This window comes from Onychomys torridus, chromosome 1 (genome assembly GCF_903995425.1).
Source record: "Onychomys torridus chromosome 1, mOncTor1.1, whole genome shotgun sequence".
Classification (NCBI taxonomy): Eukaryota; Metazoa; Chordata; class Mammalia; order Rodentia; family Cricetidae; genus Onychomys; species Onychomys torridus.
The window spans coordinates 178,836,586-178,855,728 of NC_050443.1; the positions used below are offsets into that span (position 1 = coordinate 178,836,586).

Below are 19,143 nucleotides of genomic sequence, written 5' to 3' on the forward strand. Positions count from 1 at the left end.
TAACTAATGGAAACACATGAATTATGAACCAAAAGCTGTGGAGCCCCCAACTGGATCAGGCCTTCTGGATAAGTGAGACAATTGAATAGCTTGAAATGTTTGGGAGGCACCCAGGCAGTGGGACCCGGACCTATTCTTAGTGTATGAGCTGGCTGTTTGGAACCTTGGGCTTACACAGGGACACTTTGCTCAGCCTGGAAGGAGAGCACTGGACCTGCCTGTACTGAATCCACCAGGTTGAATTGAATCCCCAGGGGAGTCTTGGCCCTGAAGGAGATGGGAATGGAGGGGTGGGGGCGGGGACGGGAGGGGGGAGGACAGGGGAACCCATGGCTGATGTGTAAAATTACAACACAAATATAATAAATAAAAAAGGAGGAAAAAAAATAAAAATAAAAAATAAAGTTTTTAAATTTATAACCATTTTTAGATTTTATTTTATGAATTCTTTACCTACGTGTATGTATGTGTACCATGTATATGCCTGTTGTCTTTAAAGATCAGGAAAGGTATATGTAAGTGGTATCTGGAACTGGAGTTATGGATAGTTCTAAGACACTATATAGCCACCAGGTGCTGTGAAGTGAACCCAGGTTCTCTCCCAGAACAGCAAGTGCTTTTTTTTTTTAACCACTGAGTCATCTTTCCAGCCCTGGCTCTCTTACCTTAAAAACAAAGAAATAGCACCACTTTCTCTCATAGCCCAAGGAAGTACTTCTCTTGCCTTCCTTACCTTGTTACAGGAAGAATTTGAAGGCATGGGGCAAAAGACTTGGGCAGTAGTGACTCCTCTTCTCTAGAGGTGATGAAATAAATGTTTACCATCATAGAACTAAAATAGAAGAATGGGGATTTGAACCCAGGCATACTGGATGCCATTTGTGGAGATGATACAGTAGTGTGAAATGATATTCTCTGAAGAAGCTATATCTATATTACATACCTATAGATTGCTTGCTTGACCTTGACTAGTTAGAACATAATTTATGGAAAGATGCAATGTTGCAGATACATAACCAAATTCTATGAATGTTATAAGCCTGTCTTAATTTTCTATATCTTGCCTAACACCCTCCTGATTATTATTTCAATTTAAAACTTCTCAGGATGTGTCAGTAAGATTATTAGAGCCTCTACCAATCCTAATGCCAAGTATACTATAACAATCTGAAATCTAAAGAAGAAATTTCCCCCAAACTTGTTATAATCCAGTTGCCTGATGTTTCCAACCAATGTAAGTACATGTATGTACACTAATTTATGACTTTTCTTTTTTGTTCTGTGACTGTAAAAGTTTTGTATAACTGCTTTCATGATGGAATGTATCATTCAGAATAGCCTGAATCCATGTTTCCAGATCACAGTCATTCACATTTGATCCAGAACAACCTATTTTCTTACTTCTGTTGAAGCCAAATTGTTACAGCAACAGTAAAACAGAATGTGGGTCAGTCAGTCTGGATTTGCAAATGCCTCTGATGCTTGCTAATTGGGCATTCTTTTCTCTTTGAGTGGGTACATGTGGGCAGTAAGGAGGATCCCACTTAACTGCATGAACCTTGGCAGTACCTTTAACACATTTCTGAACCATCTATGACCCAACTCTACATCCAGTATCTGTGTATAACTCAGGAAATGAGCTATCTGGTGAAAAAATATTTAATGAGAAGGTGCTACTATGCTTTGAAAAGCATGTTAGTTCCCGAGTATGGATTGAGCTGGGCAGTTCTTCTTGGCTCACGGAAGTAAAACGTCTTAAAAAATAGACTCTAAAAGTAATGCTTATGTTTTGTGACTATTAATTTTCTCTCAACAGCTCTTTTTTGCATGTTTTTGCAGACATGTTTGTGTATGTGCAGGCCACAGATCAATGTCAGGTGTCTTCTGCTGTTCATCCTCATCTTCCTTTCTGAGACAGGCTCTCTCACTGAAAAAAAATCCATTCTGGACTGCCTTTTCTTGGTCACTATCACTTTAAACCTAAGTTTTCCAGAATATTTGCTTTTTCCTTTTCTGTCTACCTTCAAGAAGACTGTTCTTTCTGGCTACCTCTCTCTAAAACTCTTTCCATTTCCAGAGATATCCAAAGCCATTCTGATTCCATTTTTTATCTCCATAATCACCAACCTAGTTTAGATGTTCATTCTCCTCTATTATTTCAAGTCTTTCCCTTGCCTGCGTGATTCTACTCAGATCCAATGCACATATTGTTGATGACCTACTTCATGCCAGAAATTTACAGATGAAGAAGTACCTGCCTCTCATGGGATTGTGAGAAGCAATATCAGTCTTATTTACAGAATAATAAAATACTTGTAGATGGGATGGCTTTAGACTTTGGCATGGCCATGCTGTCAAAAAGAGGCCTGGCTAGTACCCCTCTTAGTCTTCCTTAAAGAGAGATTCAGATTAAGAACACTTTTACTCTGAAAGCCTCATTGTAGCATGAATCTTAAATGGTCGTAATAAAAAAAAAAAAAATGCTGGAAGACCAGAGAAGCAGAACAAGTCACACTACCTCACCTCTCCAGTTCCTCAGCTGATCCTGTTTCCTCAGACTGGAAGCCTCTGAGTCCTCATCCAAAATGAATCTCAGCTGAACTGCTTCTCACAGCCCGAAAGCTTAACCAGCCAAATGCTTCTAGTTTCTGGTCCTCATGCCTTACATTGGCGTACAAAGTTCGTGGTACGAATTCATGAAAAAGCTGATTGCCTGTGGCCTTGTGGGTCCTAGCTCAGACCTGAGCTACCCTCAGCCGGTTTGTGGTAGAGCATGCTGGTTGGATTTACTAAGAAGGCAGAGGCAGGCGGATCCCAAGTTTGAGGCCAACCTAGGAGAAGCTTCGGGGCCAGCCACAAACAGTGGTGGTGGGGCCATGGAGGCAGTGACCGCTCATCCAAGTTGCAGGCTGTTTCTCATCGTGCTGGTGACTGCGGTGATGCTGCTACCTGGGACAAAGGGTTTACTGCTGCTTGTTCAGAGAAGAATTGCCAGGACCAGCGTGTTACAAGAAAGCATCGGCAAAGGTTAGTTTGGAAACGTTTGGCAAGACAAATGCTGGGGAGAAATTGCTGTTAAGATTTTCTCTTTTAGGGAAGAACATTCATGGTTCCGAGAAACAAACATTTATCAGACTGTGATTGCTCCAAACCACAGAGAAGGCGCGCGCACACACACACACACACACACACACACACACACACACACACCAAACAACAAAACACCAAAAAACAAAAAACACTAAAGGGAACCATGACCATGATTAACAGTGACTTTGAAATCTTCAAAAGGATGATGGGACGCCACAATGATGATAGCACATGGAGTATGGTAAAGCCATTAAGCCGATTAACACTACAGGAAGAGCTTTGGACTACAAACTGCTCAGGACAATTTCAAGATGGCTAGCTGAGATGATCCAGCCTGACGGACTACTCGAACAAGGACTTGAAACAAGCCCTGCACTTTCCCATTACACAGAGACAGGACAAATGATACAGCTAACTCTCTTAGGACTTGACAATTAGCCCCCAAATTTTTCTTTTCAGGATTCACCTAAAGATGTCTTCACCCCCAGAAAGCATAATTCCCAAGAGGTGGGGTGGGTGTGTTTTGATCGTTCAATGGCTTATAGATAATTGTTATTGTTTATGATGGTTGGTTACAAGTTAATTGCTAATGGTCAGGAAAAAAGTTGAACAAGGAGATTATATTCAGAGGTTTTGTTTAAAAAAAAGAAAAAGAAAAAAGAGAATATAGACATGAGATAGATAGGAATCTACTATGAGAAAAAAAGATAAAGAATAATAGGATAAATGGGTAGATCACTGAATCTACTGAAAAAAGAAAAAGGGGAAGATATAAAAATGACAAAAAGTAGACTATTGAATCTATTATGAAAAGAAAAAAGAATATAGATATAAGATAAAAAGGTTAATTATTGAATCTACATTTAAAAAGGAACTACTTGTTTTAAATAGGATAAGTAATGAAAATTTTTTTGTCTGAGTTTATCAAATGTTACTGGACATTGTTATATATTAATGGAGTTTTTATCTGAATCTGTCAAATGTTAATGGACTAGACATCGTTACTGTAATCTTGACTGTATATATCATATATACTTATTGGATAGTTTTTCTTGTATTAGTTATAAGCTTTATAAAATTTTAGACAAAAAAGGGGAAATGTGGTGGTATTGTGTTCCCCAAAATATTGTGCTCCCTAATGAACTTATCTGGGGTCAGAGACAGAACAGCCACAATATTAAACATAGAGGACAGGCAGTGGTAGCACACGCCTTTAATCCTAGCGTTCCAGAGGCAGAAATCCATCTGTTGAAGGATACAGCCACGCATGGTGACTCATGCCTTTAATCCCAGGAAGTAATGGTAGAAAGCAGAAAGGTATATAAGGCATGAGGATCAGAAACTAGAAGCATTTGGCTGGTTAAGCATTCAGGCTGTGAGAAGCAGCTCAGCTGCGATTCATTTTGGATGAGGACACAGAAGCTTCCGGTCTGAGGAAACAGGATCAGCTGAGGAACTGGAGAGGTGAGGTAGTGTGACTTGTTCTGCTTCTCTGATCTTCCAGCATTCACCCCAATACCTGACTCCATGTTTTTGTTTTTGTTTTTATTACGACCATTTAAGATTCATGCTACACCTCATAGTCTCTACTGTCTTGGAAGTAATAGCTACATTTCTCAGATGCTATTTAAAGCTTTTATTCTTGACATTTCTTTCATCTGTCACTTCTTTACGAATGCTACATTCCTTCACTAGAAGCTCTCAGTACTTTTACACCGAAACTGACATACTCTGAACTGACAATAGCAATATATGATACACACAGGAAAGCTGATCTATTTCTCTTGACAGGGATCATAAAGTGAATAATACTTCATATTGTTTCTTACTCCTCATTCTTAGTGTCTTAGACTAATTTGATTTGAAGTATATAATATTTTAACATAATTTCTTACTCCTTCCTAGAATTTCACAATCATACCAGAGTGTAGAAAGCTGAGACAGGAACTTCATCCTTTATTTTTAACTAAGATGAACTTTTAAGAATGGAAATGCTATGGAGTATTTACTATTAGAGCTGAAAGGCACTTGACTTTAAGAAGCCAATTATAAAATGTTACATATGGTTAAAATTTCATTGAGTCCCTACTGTATTCTCAAATGTTATCAAGCTGATCTAAACCAAAGTTTTCATAAAAGACTGACATTTTCAAAAAAGCTTTATTTGCTTTAAGCTTTCTCTTCCTTTTGATAAGATTAAGACTGCAAATGGCAAATGGTTAAATAGGCACACCAAAATTCGACCTGCCAGGCATGCAGCCTTAAGTAAACACACCAAAATGCCAAGTCCTAGGCATCTGGCCTAATGTATTCAGAAGTCTGTCTGTTTCAGCTCAAATGTTCTCACTTAAAATTACAGTTTTTCAGAGTTCTTTTAAACCCTTTGTAGGCATTGTCAGATCTGGAAATGTAGATTTTTATTTATTATTACCCAACAAGGCTTCTGAAAGTCTCCAAAATTAAAAAGGAAGTAAAGACAGTTCAATTTTAAATCACACCAAGTAATTTATTTCAGCAATACACTCATGTGTAGTTAGAGTTTTCCTGCCTGGCCCACAGTCAGGACAAATCTCTCTCACCCGCCAGGCCCATAGACGCTCAGACCCAACCACACAGAAACTTACATTGTTTACAAACTGTATGGCCGTGGCAGGCTTCTTGTTATCTACTTCTTCTATCTTAAATTAACCCATTTCTATTAATCTATACTTTGCTACATGGCTTGTGGCTTACCGGTGTCTTTACATGTTGCTTGTCATGGTGGCAGCTGGCAGTGTCTCCACCCAGCCTTCTGCTTCCCACAATTCTCCTCATCCTGCCTACCCTATCCTTCCTACCTGGCTACTGGCCAATTAGCACTTTATTTATTTTAACCAATCAGAGCAACACATCTGACATACAGAACATCCCACAGCACTCATGAGGCATTCTTTTGATGTTTTTAGTACTGCCAGAAAGAAAACAGACATCACCAGATACTACATTTGTAAACTAATAGTCTCACACTTTAAAAACAGCTCTTCACAAAAAGCAATATTAAACAGTAAATCTCATTTGATAGAGTTCCTAATCATAAGGATTTTTATTTGCTTAACAAGAGATGGGAAATTTTTAGGGAAGGAGAAAGGAGATCAAAGTATGACTAAAAGTCATGCTGAAACCCTAAAGATCTGGAAGAAAACTGGTAAGGGTACTTGGAGGTTGATGTCCAGATAGCTATGTTTAGTCTTCCCATAATATTTACTGAATATGCAGAACAAAACCAATCAAGGTAGTTACAGTAATAGAAGATACTGCTGGAGATAACCCGATCAAATTATCGTACAAATATGACTGTAATACTCCAGCTTTGACAAGTATTTACAAACAGGTTTGTGCTAGTTAGGAAAAGTTTTCCAGAAGAAGTAATGGCAGTGGGATACAGATGACATTGGTACAGAAAGGGAAGATTCTTATAAATCTGAAAGCAAGAGCAATCTACAAATGGGAATAAAAATTAGTGACAGAAGGACTGAGTTCCAAACAGCGTAACAGGATAAAACTCAGATACCAGCCAAAGAGGTCACTATCAACCTTAGACTGAAGGATAGAGGTAAGAAGTGGTATTGGGGCTGAGCATCAAGTAGAAACTGGAATGGTGGCTTGTCCTTTGAGAAGTGGGGGGCCAAAGAAGACAAACCAGCTGCCAAATAGGTTTAAGGTTAGAGGAAGAATACCTTGGTTTCTCCAGTCCACTCTCACTTCCCATAAGTGTTTCACATTCATCAACTATAGCTGAAAGCTACTGACATTGAAAACTTAAAATAACAGTTGTCTGAGGTCAGCCCTCTCCAGGAATGAAATAGGACAAAAGTCCTGAAATATATCTGAACAAGGGTAAGCAGGCTAAGGCCTAGCTGGCACAAGCAGAACTCTGAAAAATATAAATGTATACGGAGAAACAAGCATGTCACACTTTAGGAAGGGTGCACAATTATCAGAGATGCACAGTACAGAATAAGGCTGGTAAGAAGGGTTGAAAGCAAGCATGACTTAAGCTGAGAGTGGAGGGAAGAAGAAAGGGCAAGAAAAAAGACAGGGGCCAGGCTAGGCAGGTCCCCCTTCTTGGCCATATCAAGGAATCTGTCCCCATCTTTAGAGTGATAAGGAATCACACAGGGATTTAATCAGGCAATGGGACACAATAATTTCTGTCAATCAGATCTTAAAGATCATTAATCAGCCTCCTCTTCCCTCCTAGAACATTCAAAACAGACAGCATAAGAAGCATATATATATATATATATTGGTTTTTTCGAGACAGGGTTTCTCTCTGTATAGCTTTGCGCCTTTCCTGGAACTCACTTGGTAGACCAGGCTGGCCTTGAACTCACAGAGATCCACCTGGCTCTGCCTCCCGAGTGCTGGGATTAAAGGCGTGCGCCACCACCACCCAGCCGCATATTAATATTTGTATCAGCATGTGTGTAGCCTACAGCAGTACCAAAGACTTCTTAAGCTTTCTATTAGCATTAATCATCAGTGGCATGAGATTTCTCTTCATAGCTCCACAGACTGAGTTCCTTACTGAGTTCCTAGATCTATTACTCACCCCACTATCTTTTCAGTTGGTAACACTAATTTTCCCCCATCTATTTATCTTTACCCAGTCATTTTATGGGGTTAGTTGTGGTAAGAATAGTAACAGGAGAAAACACCATAAGATTATCATACAAAAGAAGCCAGTTGGCAGAGGATAGGAAACGTTTCCCCATGAGGCTATATGCAAGAAAGAATACCATGAAAACAACTTAAGACTTACAAATGCTAGAGAAGTCAGCTGCTAGTAAAAAACCTACAATGGGCCCTAAGACTGCTAGCACAGTGCTTTGGGGTATATGCCTTTTTCCAGCTCATTAGCGCACACTCACTTCTGGAATGCCTCCCCGACCCCTTCTATTTCTACTAACATAAAAAAAGTCATCAGTCAAACAGGTTTGTTTTCTTGTGGACTAGCTACCTAAAAACCATTCACAATTCTATTCTTCAGTTGGTAAAAGTGCTTACCATGAAAGCATGAGGTTCTGAATCTGACCCTTGATACCCACAGTAAAAGAACAAAAGGCAAACAAACAAGAAGACTGCTGGCACACACTTGTAATCCCAGTGCTGGGGGAGACAGGTAGATCCCTGGAGCTCACTGCTTATTGGCCAACCAGTTTAGCTACTCAGTAAGTTCCAGGCCAGTGAAAGATCTCACCTGAAAAAACAAAGGTGGATAGCCCCAGAAGAAAAGGTTGGCCCCTAGTCTCTACACAAATATATACCAACACATGCACGCGCACACGCATACATACACACACACACACACAGACACACACACACACACAGACACACACAAACGCACGCATGTACAAGTTTCCCATACTGTATGACTCAGTTCTGCCAATGAGCTGTTAGGTGAAAAATCCCTGAAAATAGTGTCTAGAAAAGCACTGAAGGAGGAGATGCAGGTAGCACTTGCTGCAAAAGCAGGAGGACTTGAGTTTGCCCCAGACCCACATAAAGGCAGGTGCAGCAGCAAACTCCTGTAATCCCAAGAGATGAAAGACAGGGATTAACACGCAGTTAATCTAGCACATGCAGCAGTGGTGAGAGAGGACAGGGGTAGTACGTGTTCCCAAGTTGTCTTGTGCCATGTGGCACATATATGCCTCGACTAGCTCTTATGCTCACTTGAATGTACACTCTCTCTCCTCTCTTGACACACCCCAAAACAAAACAAAGAAACCCAACCATACCACCACCTTGGCTGATGCCCATCAATGGGCTGCCTTGGACTTCATCATTTTTCTTACAAAAGGGATAATTACGAGTGCATTGGAAATTGTACAGTCATGAAAACAAAAATTCATACTAAGGATGAAGAGACAGCCAGGAAGATCCTTGGTTACAGAACTGTAAAGCTTTAAAAAACTCAAAAGCACATTAAACTGTGGAAGAAGAGACAAGTGGAGTAGACTTATAATCCCAGCTTTCCAGAAAGCTAAAGCAGGAGGGCACCGAGTTTAAGTCCAGCCTTAGAGACCGCAAATTACAAAATAAAAAGTTAAAGGGTAGAAGATAAGCCCAATGGTGGAATACTTGTCTAGTATGTGTGACACCTTGGGTTGAATCCCAAGTGCTAGGGGAACTTCCTTTCATTCTTCATATTCACTGCAATTAATGACCAAATTCACTGAATAAATTTCAACATTAAAAAATGGACCTAAACTGGAAAATTGTATTATACACAGGTTGCTTCCTAAGACCATCAAATGATTTAGCATATCTGTTTTCAAGGATATGAGATTTAATACTTAAATTTCCAATGTATCCCAAAGTATCAAATTCTACTCCTAGTAGAAATTGCCTTGAAAATAGCAATTTGCCTTCTTAAAATTATTAAATATACATAACTTCAGTTTATTGGTTGTAGATACTATTGTTGACATTTTCAACACCTGGTATAATTAGTAACAAAATTATTTCTTGAAAACTACCTGTGACATATGCTAAGTTCTAAAATGATTCAAAATTAAAAGTCTTACTAACCTTTGCTACAAAATATTAAAGCTGTCTAATCCCATATCTCTGAAAATAAAATATAGGAAATTGAAAATGCCAGCAGCAATTGCAAATTATGAGCAATTCAAAGTCAAAATTTAATCAGACACAATAATAATGCTTTCTTATATAGTTATGTATTTCAGCACAAACTCTAAAACTGGTTATTTCATTTCTTGGAGAAGCTACTTCAAATTGATTGAAAATGAAAACTTAAAGTTGGGGCAAAACTTCAAGCTGACCAGAGAGGGAGGGAGAGAGGGAGGAAGGGATACAGACAGACAGATGTGTGTGCACACACAGAGAAGGGGGAGAGAGAGAGAGAAAGAGAGGGGGGGAGGGAGGGAGGGAGGGAGGGAGGGAGGGAGGAAGAGAGAGAGAGAGAGAGAGAGAGAGAGAGAGAGAGAGAGAGAGAGAGAGATATCAGTATCTGCCTACCTACCTTGGGCTGGAGAGATGGGTAATCACAAGGACTTGAATTTAGGTTCCTAACAACCACATAATCCCAGCATTCAGGGGGCAGAAGCAGGCAGATCTCTATGAGTTCAAGCCAGCCTGATCTATATAGTGAGTTCTAAGGCAGCCAGGATGACATAGTGAGACTGTCTAAAAAACTAAAAGTAACTTAAATAAATGGTAGGCATGGCAGTACTAATTTTACCCCAGTGCTGGGGATGGGAGGTGGGGAAGGAGGATGGGACAGAGAGAGTCAGATCCCTTAGTTCCCTGGCCTGTTAGTATAGCCAAAACATGAACTCCAGGTTCAGTGAGATTCTCTGTCTCAAAACAGAATAAGGTAGAGGGTGACAGAGAAAGACACCTTATACTGAGCTCTGGCCTACATGCCTACACCTCTACACACACACACACACACACACACACACACACACGAATGAAAAATTTAATCCTCTATTTTACCATATTCACAATCTTCAACAACTCTTGCAACTTTCTCACAATCAAGCTCTGTGAAGCACCCCATCCTCCTTTGCCAGCTTAATTTCATTTCTATTTCTCACTCAGATAAAAATGTATTTCTTCCAAGAAATTTTATCCCATCCACGTTTAAATTTAAGGATGTTCCCTATAGTAAGATCTAAAGAACATCATTTTCACAGTCCTATTTTCTTTGGAGTAGTTGTCAAGCTCTGGAGACAGCTATCTTCACTCTTCTGGTTTACTGACAGCTCCTACTCCTCTGTCCCAGGCTTCTACTATCTCACACTTGTAGCTGACATTAGTCCTACAGGAACTTTTTGTCTTGAACTGTTTCTCCAGCATCAGAAATAGTACCTGGCACAAAGTAACTGTTCATAAAATACTAAGTAAATAAATGCCATGAACTCACAAGCCTTCTGAGACATTCAGTAAAATTAATTCCTGCTAGGGGCTGGGATGACAGTCAGTAAAGTGTTTGCCTTGTCAGCATGAGAACTCTAAGTTAGCTTTCCCAGAACCCAGGTTTGTTTGGGTTTTGTTTTGTTTTTTAAAGTCAGAAATGGTAGCACTAGAGAGGAAAAGATAGGTGGGTTTCTGAGCTCACTGGCCAGCCAACTTAACCTACTTGTTACACTTTAGGCCAGTGAGAGACCTGTCTGAATAAACAAAGGTAGATGGCATCTAAGGAATCGCATGGAGCTCTGGCCTTTACATATGGGCTCACACATGTATGTGCACCTACACACATATACAAATTATGATCTCTGATTCCTTACCTGAAACAGTGTTAACATTTTTGTTTGTTTGCTTGTTTTTCAAGACAGGGTTTCTCTCTGTAGCTTTGCGCCTTTTTCCTGGAACTCACTTGGTAGCCCAGGCTGGCCTTGAACTCACAAAGATCCACCTGGCTCTGCCTCCCGAGTGCTGGGATTAAAGGCATGCGACACCACCGCCTGGCCAGTGTTAACATTTTTAAAAGAAAGCTGAACAGACTGCTTCTTGTTCAGTCTGCCTAATACTAGTTACAGGTGATCTACTTTATTAGTGAGTACTGGTTACTGTTAGCCAGACAAATAATAACAACTATTTGCTTATGACCAACAATAAATCTAGGAATACAGAAATACTAATAAAGGCATGCTTATAGAATAAATCTTACATAAATGTAAAACTACCCATATTACCGTCTTAATAGAACTCCTTTGTTTTTCTTCCCAAACACCACTGCTCAACTCAAGTGTGCAATGAACATTTGCTTCTCTGTCATAGGATCCAAAAATGAGCAACCTGCAGAAAAAGACAGAACAGGCAGGGTACTATACCAGTTATGTGCAATAAATATTTCCTTTCTGATAATCGTAAGGAGAAGTAACATATTACTCCATTACTATTTTAATAACAGTAACAAAAAAAGAAGCATTTGTTACACCCTCTAGTGGAAAAGCCAAGTAAGGCTCAAGTTAGAAGTTTCCAAGGCAGCTGGTTTTCAGTGACTTAAACAAACAGAATCATGTATTCATGAGGTAAAACAATTGGCCAAATATCTCCACGTTGTAGTAAGCAAGACAGAGATTTTCAAGATAGACTGCTGGATTTTAAAACCAAAACAAGTTACAGAGTGATGCATATAGGTATATCATTCCTATAGAATTTGCTATGCAGAAGGTTACTGCAATTGAGTATCAGCACACATACTGACTTCACCACCTAATGTGACCCTAGTTAAATTATTTGCTTTCCTAATTTCTTTCCCCCTCAAGAAACTATAGAACAAAAACAGCATTACTTACTTTTCAGGAAGAATTATTTTTAAAATTAAAAGACAATATACACAAAATACTTAGCATAGTGCTAAGCAAATAAGTGCTCAATGTTTGTTATTTCTTTCCTTTAAAAAATGTGTATGAATGTTTTATCTGCATATCTTTCTTGTGCATGCCTGAGGCCAAGAGGGAGTCAGATCCTCCAGAAGTAGAGTTACAGACAGTTGTGGGTGCTGAGGATCAAACCAGGGCCCTCTGGAAGATAATCCAGTGCTTTTAATCACTGAGCCATCTCTTCAGACTGTCTTTCCCTATCTTGAAAACAGCAGTCACAGAAATAAGGAAAACACCGAAAGCATGCTTAATTCAGTTATAAAGGCACCAGCTGTAATTCTGAGATGACATAAAAATTTTTATTATTGGATTATAAAAGGGATTATCCATATGTTCAACTTCTATATTATGTGCCCTCATAAATCAGACTGTAACCTGGCAGTTTGTCTCTGGAATAAGCAAATGAATAGCTTTAGCATTTACCAGCATTTTAGCTGTTACTCTTTATCACTACATAAAGAGCGCAGGTAGGAATGAAATAATGAAAGAAAAGTGGAAAAATACACCATGGACATTTGAGAAAATTATGTCTTATGCAGCTGAAAGGTTTCTCAAGCCCCAGCTGGTCCCGCCTAGCCCCATGTTCCCTCAGCCACTTATAAAATAATCATTCAGAGACTTAATATTAATTACCAATTGTATGGCCTATGACAGGCTTCTTGCTAGCTAGCTCTTAAAACTTAACCCATTTCTATTAATCTATAAGTTGCCACATGGCCATGGCATTACTGGTCTTGCTACTCCAAGATGTGAGAGTACTGATAAGCCACAAAGCCACATGGCAAGACAGAGATTAATAGAAATGGGTTGAGTTAAGTTGTAAGAGCTAGCTAGGGGGAAGTTTGAGCCACAGGCCATATAGTTTGTAATTAATATAAACCTCTGAGTAATTATTTTATAAGCAGCTGTGGGACCACAAGTGGGAGAGATTCGTCCAGACTTCAGGGCCAGGCAGGACTGGAGAAACATCCAGTTACAGTCCTAAGTTTGGAGACACTGAGCAAGATCACCAGATCATATCCACATCTCATAAACTGGCTTTTTAAACTAAGAATTGTGAATAATTTATGAAGATGGGGGAGAAAGTCCTTAAATTTAAATATTAAAGAATCTTTAAAAAGACTTTAAACTTATGTCTAATAGCTATTACCAAAAAGAAGTCTGGTCAAACACATTAAAAAAATTCATAACTTTAAAAATGTTCAGTTTTTAGATAACAAGAATTTTCATTCACTAAAGCTCTACTGCCATCATCTGTTCAAAGAGTGAACTGCCTTAGGCTTCCTCAGTAATCTGAGCACTGTGTAACATCTGGAGTGCCAGGCTCCAGATGTGTGCTAATGATCAGGAGTCAAGAATCAGAAATCAGAGCTCTCAGGAATTCTTTCTGAGATCATAAGTTATTCCACATTTTTTACAGTGATTTCAAAATGTTTTTAAAATAACATATAGCAAAAAATTAACTCAAAACAGTCACATTAAGTGTGAAGTATAAAAATACTACAAAACTCAGAAGAAAAAAATATTGTCCTAGACTAAGCTATGCTTTATAATGATGCAAAGTGTAAGTACCAAAAGAAAAAAAAAAGACATAAAATTAGATCCACAAAAGGCTGGCCTCTAGCTCAATGGCAAAGCACTTGCCAAACAGGTATAAGGTCCTGGCACAGAGAGAAAACAAACAAAACCCCAAGTGAATTATTTTTATATTTCAAAGGGTACCATCAATAAGTGAGACAACTCACAGAATAGATAAAGGTCAAGTATTTAGGAGGAAAAAAGTTACTGACATAAGAATTAAAAGCAAAATAACACAATTTAAGAACAGGCAAGGGAGGCAGGCTAGAAATGGATCAGAAATTAAGACCATTTGCTGCTCTTGTAAGAAGACCTGAGTTTGGTTCCCAACACTTAAATATGGAGGTTTACAACTATTTATAACTTCAATTTCAAAAGACCAAGCCCTCTCTGGCCTCCAGAGTCACTGCATGCACATGGTGTAATTGTTATTAACCATGAGAATAATACAAACCCAAACCATTTCAAGTCCACTAGAATGGCTATAATCTTTAAAAAGAACTTTTTAAGGCATCAAGAGACATTGGTGGGGTTACGGAGCTATTTAAATATAAATACAGTCACTTTGAAGAATAGTTTGTCAGTTGCTTAAAAAGTTAACACATGACTTAGCAATTCTACTCCAAAGAAATATTATTTGACAATAAAATAATTACTTACTAGAGCACACTCTGCAGTATGGACAAAATGAAAGGACGCTAAGTCAAAGAAGCCAGCCACAAATGCACACACAACTCTGTACACATTAAACTTTCAGAATAAGAAACTTCACAGGCAAAAACCAGAATCATTATAAGAGGCCAATGTTTTGGACTGAGTTCCTCTACTAGGCCACAAAAGAAGAGACTACTAAACCAAAACGGAGTTACTCCTGTTAAATGTCACATCTCCCAAGTTAGAGAGATGGCTCCATGAGTTGTTAAGTTGCTTGCTACAGAAGCATAAGAATGTGAGTTTGGACTCCCATCACTCACTTAAAGAGTCAGGGATGAGCCGGGCAGTGGTGGCACATGCCTTTAACCCCAGCACTGGGAAGGCAGAGGCAGGCAGATCTCTGTGAGTTCGAGGCCAGCCTGATATACAGAGTGAGTTCCAGGAAAGGTGCAAAAAGCTACACAGAGAAACCCTGTCTCGAAAACAAACAAACAAACAAACAAAGTCAGGGATGGTGGCATGTGCCTACATTACCAGTGCTGGAGTGGGAAGTGGAGACAGATGGAACCTGGGAGCTCACTGGCTCTAAATCGAATGATGAGCTCCAGATTGAATAAGAGAGTGTCTCAAAAAATAAGTCCACCCTACCATACCCACCCCCTACACTATACACAATGTCACATAATCAAATTGAAACTTTAAGGAAGTAAATGGATCCCAAACAGACCAACTTGTGCGGAAAACAGATTTCAGACAACCCCTTCTGCTTTAATCTTTAAAAAAAATAAAAATAAAAAACAATACATATATAACCTGAAGCTAGAGAAATGGGTCAAGGGTTCTGAGCACTTACTGCTCTTCCAGGGGGCCCAAGTTCATTTTCCAGCACCCACATCAGTTAACTCCAGCTCCAGAGCATCTGACACTCTCTGGGCCTCCATGGAGCACCCATAATCACTCTGACACACACATAAAGAAGGAAAAAAAAAAAAAAAACTTTAAAAAAAGTAACCTGATGTTAATTGATCAGCTTTTTTTCCACTATTGTTTTGTTCCAATTTTACAAAACCCACTGTTCAGCTAGTGTCCAGTGCACATGCTCATGCATTTTACAGAATGGAGGTTAATGAATTGCAAATAAATGTTAACAGGGTCTTTAACTATATTTAGCATACTTTTGTCTTCTGACAAGTGGTTACTTTAGAGTTAGGAAAGGGTAAAACAAGAAGAGAATGAAGCATAAGGGCATGAGGTTATGAAAGTGTACAGAGTGAAGTTATATGGATGGATGTAAACTACACTATGAGGCTGAACTGTATACTCTAAATGATAAGTTGCATGCTATCAGGATTATACATCAACTAAGTAGGGCTCATAGGGGCCCACAGAGACCAAAGCGACAATCATGGACCCTGTCTAGGTCTGAGCTAGGTCCTCAGCATATACCATATGGTGTGTAGCTTGGTGTTCTTGTGGGACTCCCAACAGTGGGAGTGGGGGGTCTCTGACTCTGTTGCCTGCACTTGGGACCCTTTTCTTCTACTGAGTTGCCTTGTCCAGCCTTGATATGAGGGTTTGTAGCCAGTCTTACTGTATCTTGCTAGGCCATGTTTGGTGGATATCCCTGGGAGGCTTTTTTTTTTTTTTTTCCCTTGAAGGGAAAGGGAAAAGGAGTGGATTTGGGGAAGAGGGAAGGTGGAGGGAGGAACTGGGGGAGTGGACAGAGAGGAAACCATGGTTAGGATATAATATATGAGAGAAGGATAAAAGTGTTTAAAAGAAAAGGCTGTTTTAAAGAAAAAAAAGAATGGGTAATTGTAACAATAAATAATTACTTTTCTGAGACAGAATCATAAGATATGTCAAGTACTGAAGATATATCAAACGTTTGACTTATTATTATATTCCATTATAATATTGAGACAAGATAAATTTCAATAATATAAAATGATTATTTACCTGATATAGACATAAAAGAATATATTAAAAGTATAGAAAATAAGTGCCAAATGAAAATCATTAAAATATTAAAAGATAGTATCATTAAGTATTTAGCATCATTCTTAAAAATGAGAATTTATCCATATGTTATTTTTTCCTATTCAATAGTCTTGGAGGATTCACAAACAAATGCAAAATAGAATTTTTTAACATCTAAACCAGCTCCTCTTGTAAATGAATTTTGAAATTCTGTATGAGCAGGCTTCCATGAGGAACTAAACATTTTACCATAAATGTGCACATAATGCTATCCAAAGAATAAACTGTTTCTCTTTTTTACATTTTTAAGATAAAATGAGCTTATATTTATGTGCTTATTTATTTTATAAACTTTATTATAAAATTTGCAAATATATGGAAAAAACCACAAACCCTTTCTATTAAACTTTTGTCTGGAAATTTCTTCCAGACGAAACAAAAACCAGGTAATATAATTTTTAAAAAGACTTTATTCACATAATTAAACACTTTATTTTGCCTTATGAAAAACACAATAAGGCAACTACTTGTTCTAGGAGGATGTCAGAGTGGTGACATGGCTTGACTCTCTCAATCTCCCCCATAAAAGCCCAAAATGCAACCAGAAAACAAAAGCAAGCACAATAAGCACTTTACGTGAGCGCGGTGAAACGCACAGCACTGCAATGACAAGAGCTCGGTAAAAAGAGTGTGGAAGCCATGCTTACAGGCAATGAAAGCCACCAAGCACAGAAGCCTGCTTTGACATAAATAATTAATCTTAAAAAATTGGCAGTTTGTGGGTTGTTTTTTTTTTTCCCCTAGTCTACCAACACCATCCAACTTGACCCTAGTTCAGAACTATGGCTGCAGGAAAATAGTGGTAGGGGCAAGCAGAAGGAATCTGAAGTTTTAAGGATTGTTAAGTAAAAGGAGACACTACAAAGCCAGCAGAGATAACTGACAAACATAGTACTTACTACACACCCTCAAGCTTGGATGGTGCCAGAATTGCAAATGACTCTCGACTCCTTGTAGTGTGTTTTTGTATTTGTACAACAAAGCAAGTCTGTGACTACTTGAGATCTATTACTAGACTAAACAAATGAATCAAAGTGCTGATGCTGTTGAGAGTCATAAAATATAAAAGGGGGGAAGAAACTAGAAAAGGAACAATTTCATGAGGACAGACTAGAACTGGACCTATCAGGAAACTCATGATTTGCAAATTCTTCATATTGTGAGACATTTGCATATAGATGCTAAATCATGAGGCACTGTGTGCTCAAAACGTGATTCAAGTTCCTTTTATCGAGTATTCTATCAGAATAACAAGTAACTAATACCAAGAAATGGAGCTATTGCTGTGATAAATCTGACTATGTGGTTTGCAGAGCTCTTAGACCTGGCTTAAAGGAGGAATGTGGAAGAGTTTGGAACACTGGGTTAGAAAAGACTTAGAGTTCAGTAAGCAATTAAATGGGCCATTCTGCTAGGAATCTGGAAGACCAGAATACTGAGGAAAATGTAGACAGTAAGAGGACCAGATCATGACGTTTCAGCCTCAGAACAAGAACTGTATCAGGGACTGGGCTCCACGCCATGTGTGTTACATTCTGATAAAGAGTGTGGCTGCCTTCGACCAATATCCTGAGAACTTGAGCAAGGCTGAATTACAAAACAATGGACTATTTTGTTTGGCATAGGAGATGTTAAGGTGGGGGAGCATTCAGGCTGTGCCATGGTTATTGTTTTCTACTCTTATCCAAGTCTACAGTGAAAAAGAGCAAAAAGTGGAGCAGGAAGTTATAAAAATGTACAGTTTAATAAAGAAAATTGTGAGTGAATTTAAAGTTATAGATAAGGTGGGTTCAAAACTAGCTATAACTAGATATTACTAGCATCATTAAAGAGAAACAAGAGGAAAGGTGTGCTGTGGATATCGCTCTGTGTAAATAAAGTTCTGATTGGCCAGTGGCCAGGCAGGAAGTATAGGCGGGACAAGAGAATAGAGAATGCTGGGAAGTAGAAGACTGGAGGGAGACACTGCCAGCCGCTGCCATGAGAAGCAACATGTAAAGACATTGGTAAGCCACAAGCCATGTGGCAAAGTATAGACTAACAGAAATGGGTTAATTTAAGATAGAAGAAGTAGATAACAAGAAGCCTGCCACAGCCATACAGTTTCTAAACAATGTAAGTTTCTGTGTGCTTTCTTGGTTGGGTCTGAGCGACTGTGGGACTGGCGGGTAAGAGAGATTTGTCCTGACTGGGCCTGGCAGAAAAACTCTAACTACAAATGGCGCCCAACATGGGGCAAGAGTTTCCACCTAAAACCTGAGAAAAAAGATTCTAAGATGGAGCTAAAAACAGCTTCCTAGTTGTTTCTCTCAAGTTAGTGGCAGCCTGCTGGTTTGAGCTACTATGGCGGGTTCCTGGCGTGTGCGACTGACCTGCAGTG

General features: G+C 39.0%; 1 protein-coding gene across 1 annotated transcript in view; it reads right to left on the minus strand.

The window, feature by feature from the left end:
* The window catches only part of Pdzd8 (PDZ domain containing 8), a 67,244-nt gene that overhangs the window by 20,688 nt on the left and 27,413 nt on the right, over positions 1-19,143 (minus strand). The window contains exon 2 of the mRNA XM_036179371.1: positions 11,799-11,901. Coding sequence (XP_036035264.1) covers positions 11,799-11,901 — 103 coding nt within the window. The remainder of the gene's footprint in view (positions 1-11,798; positions 11,902-19,143) is intronic.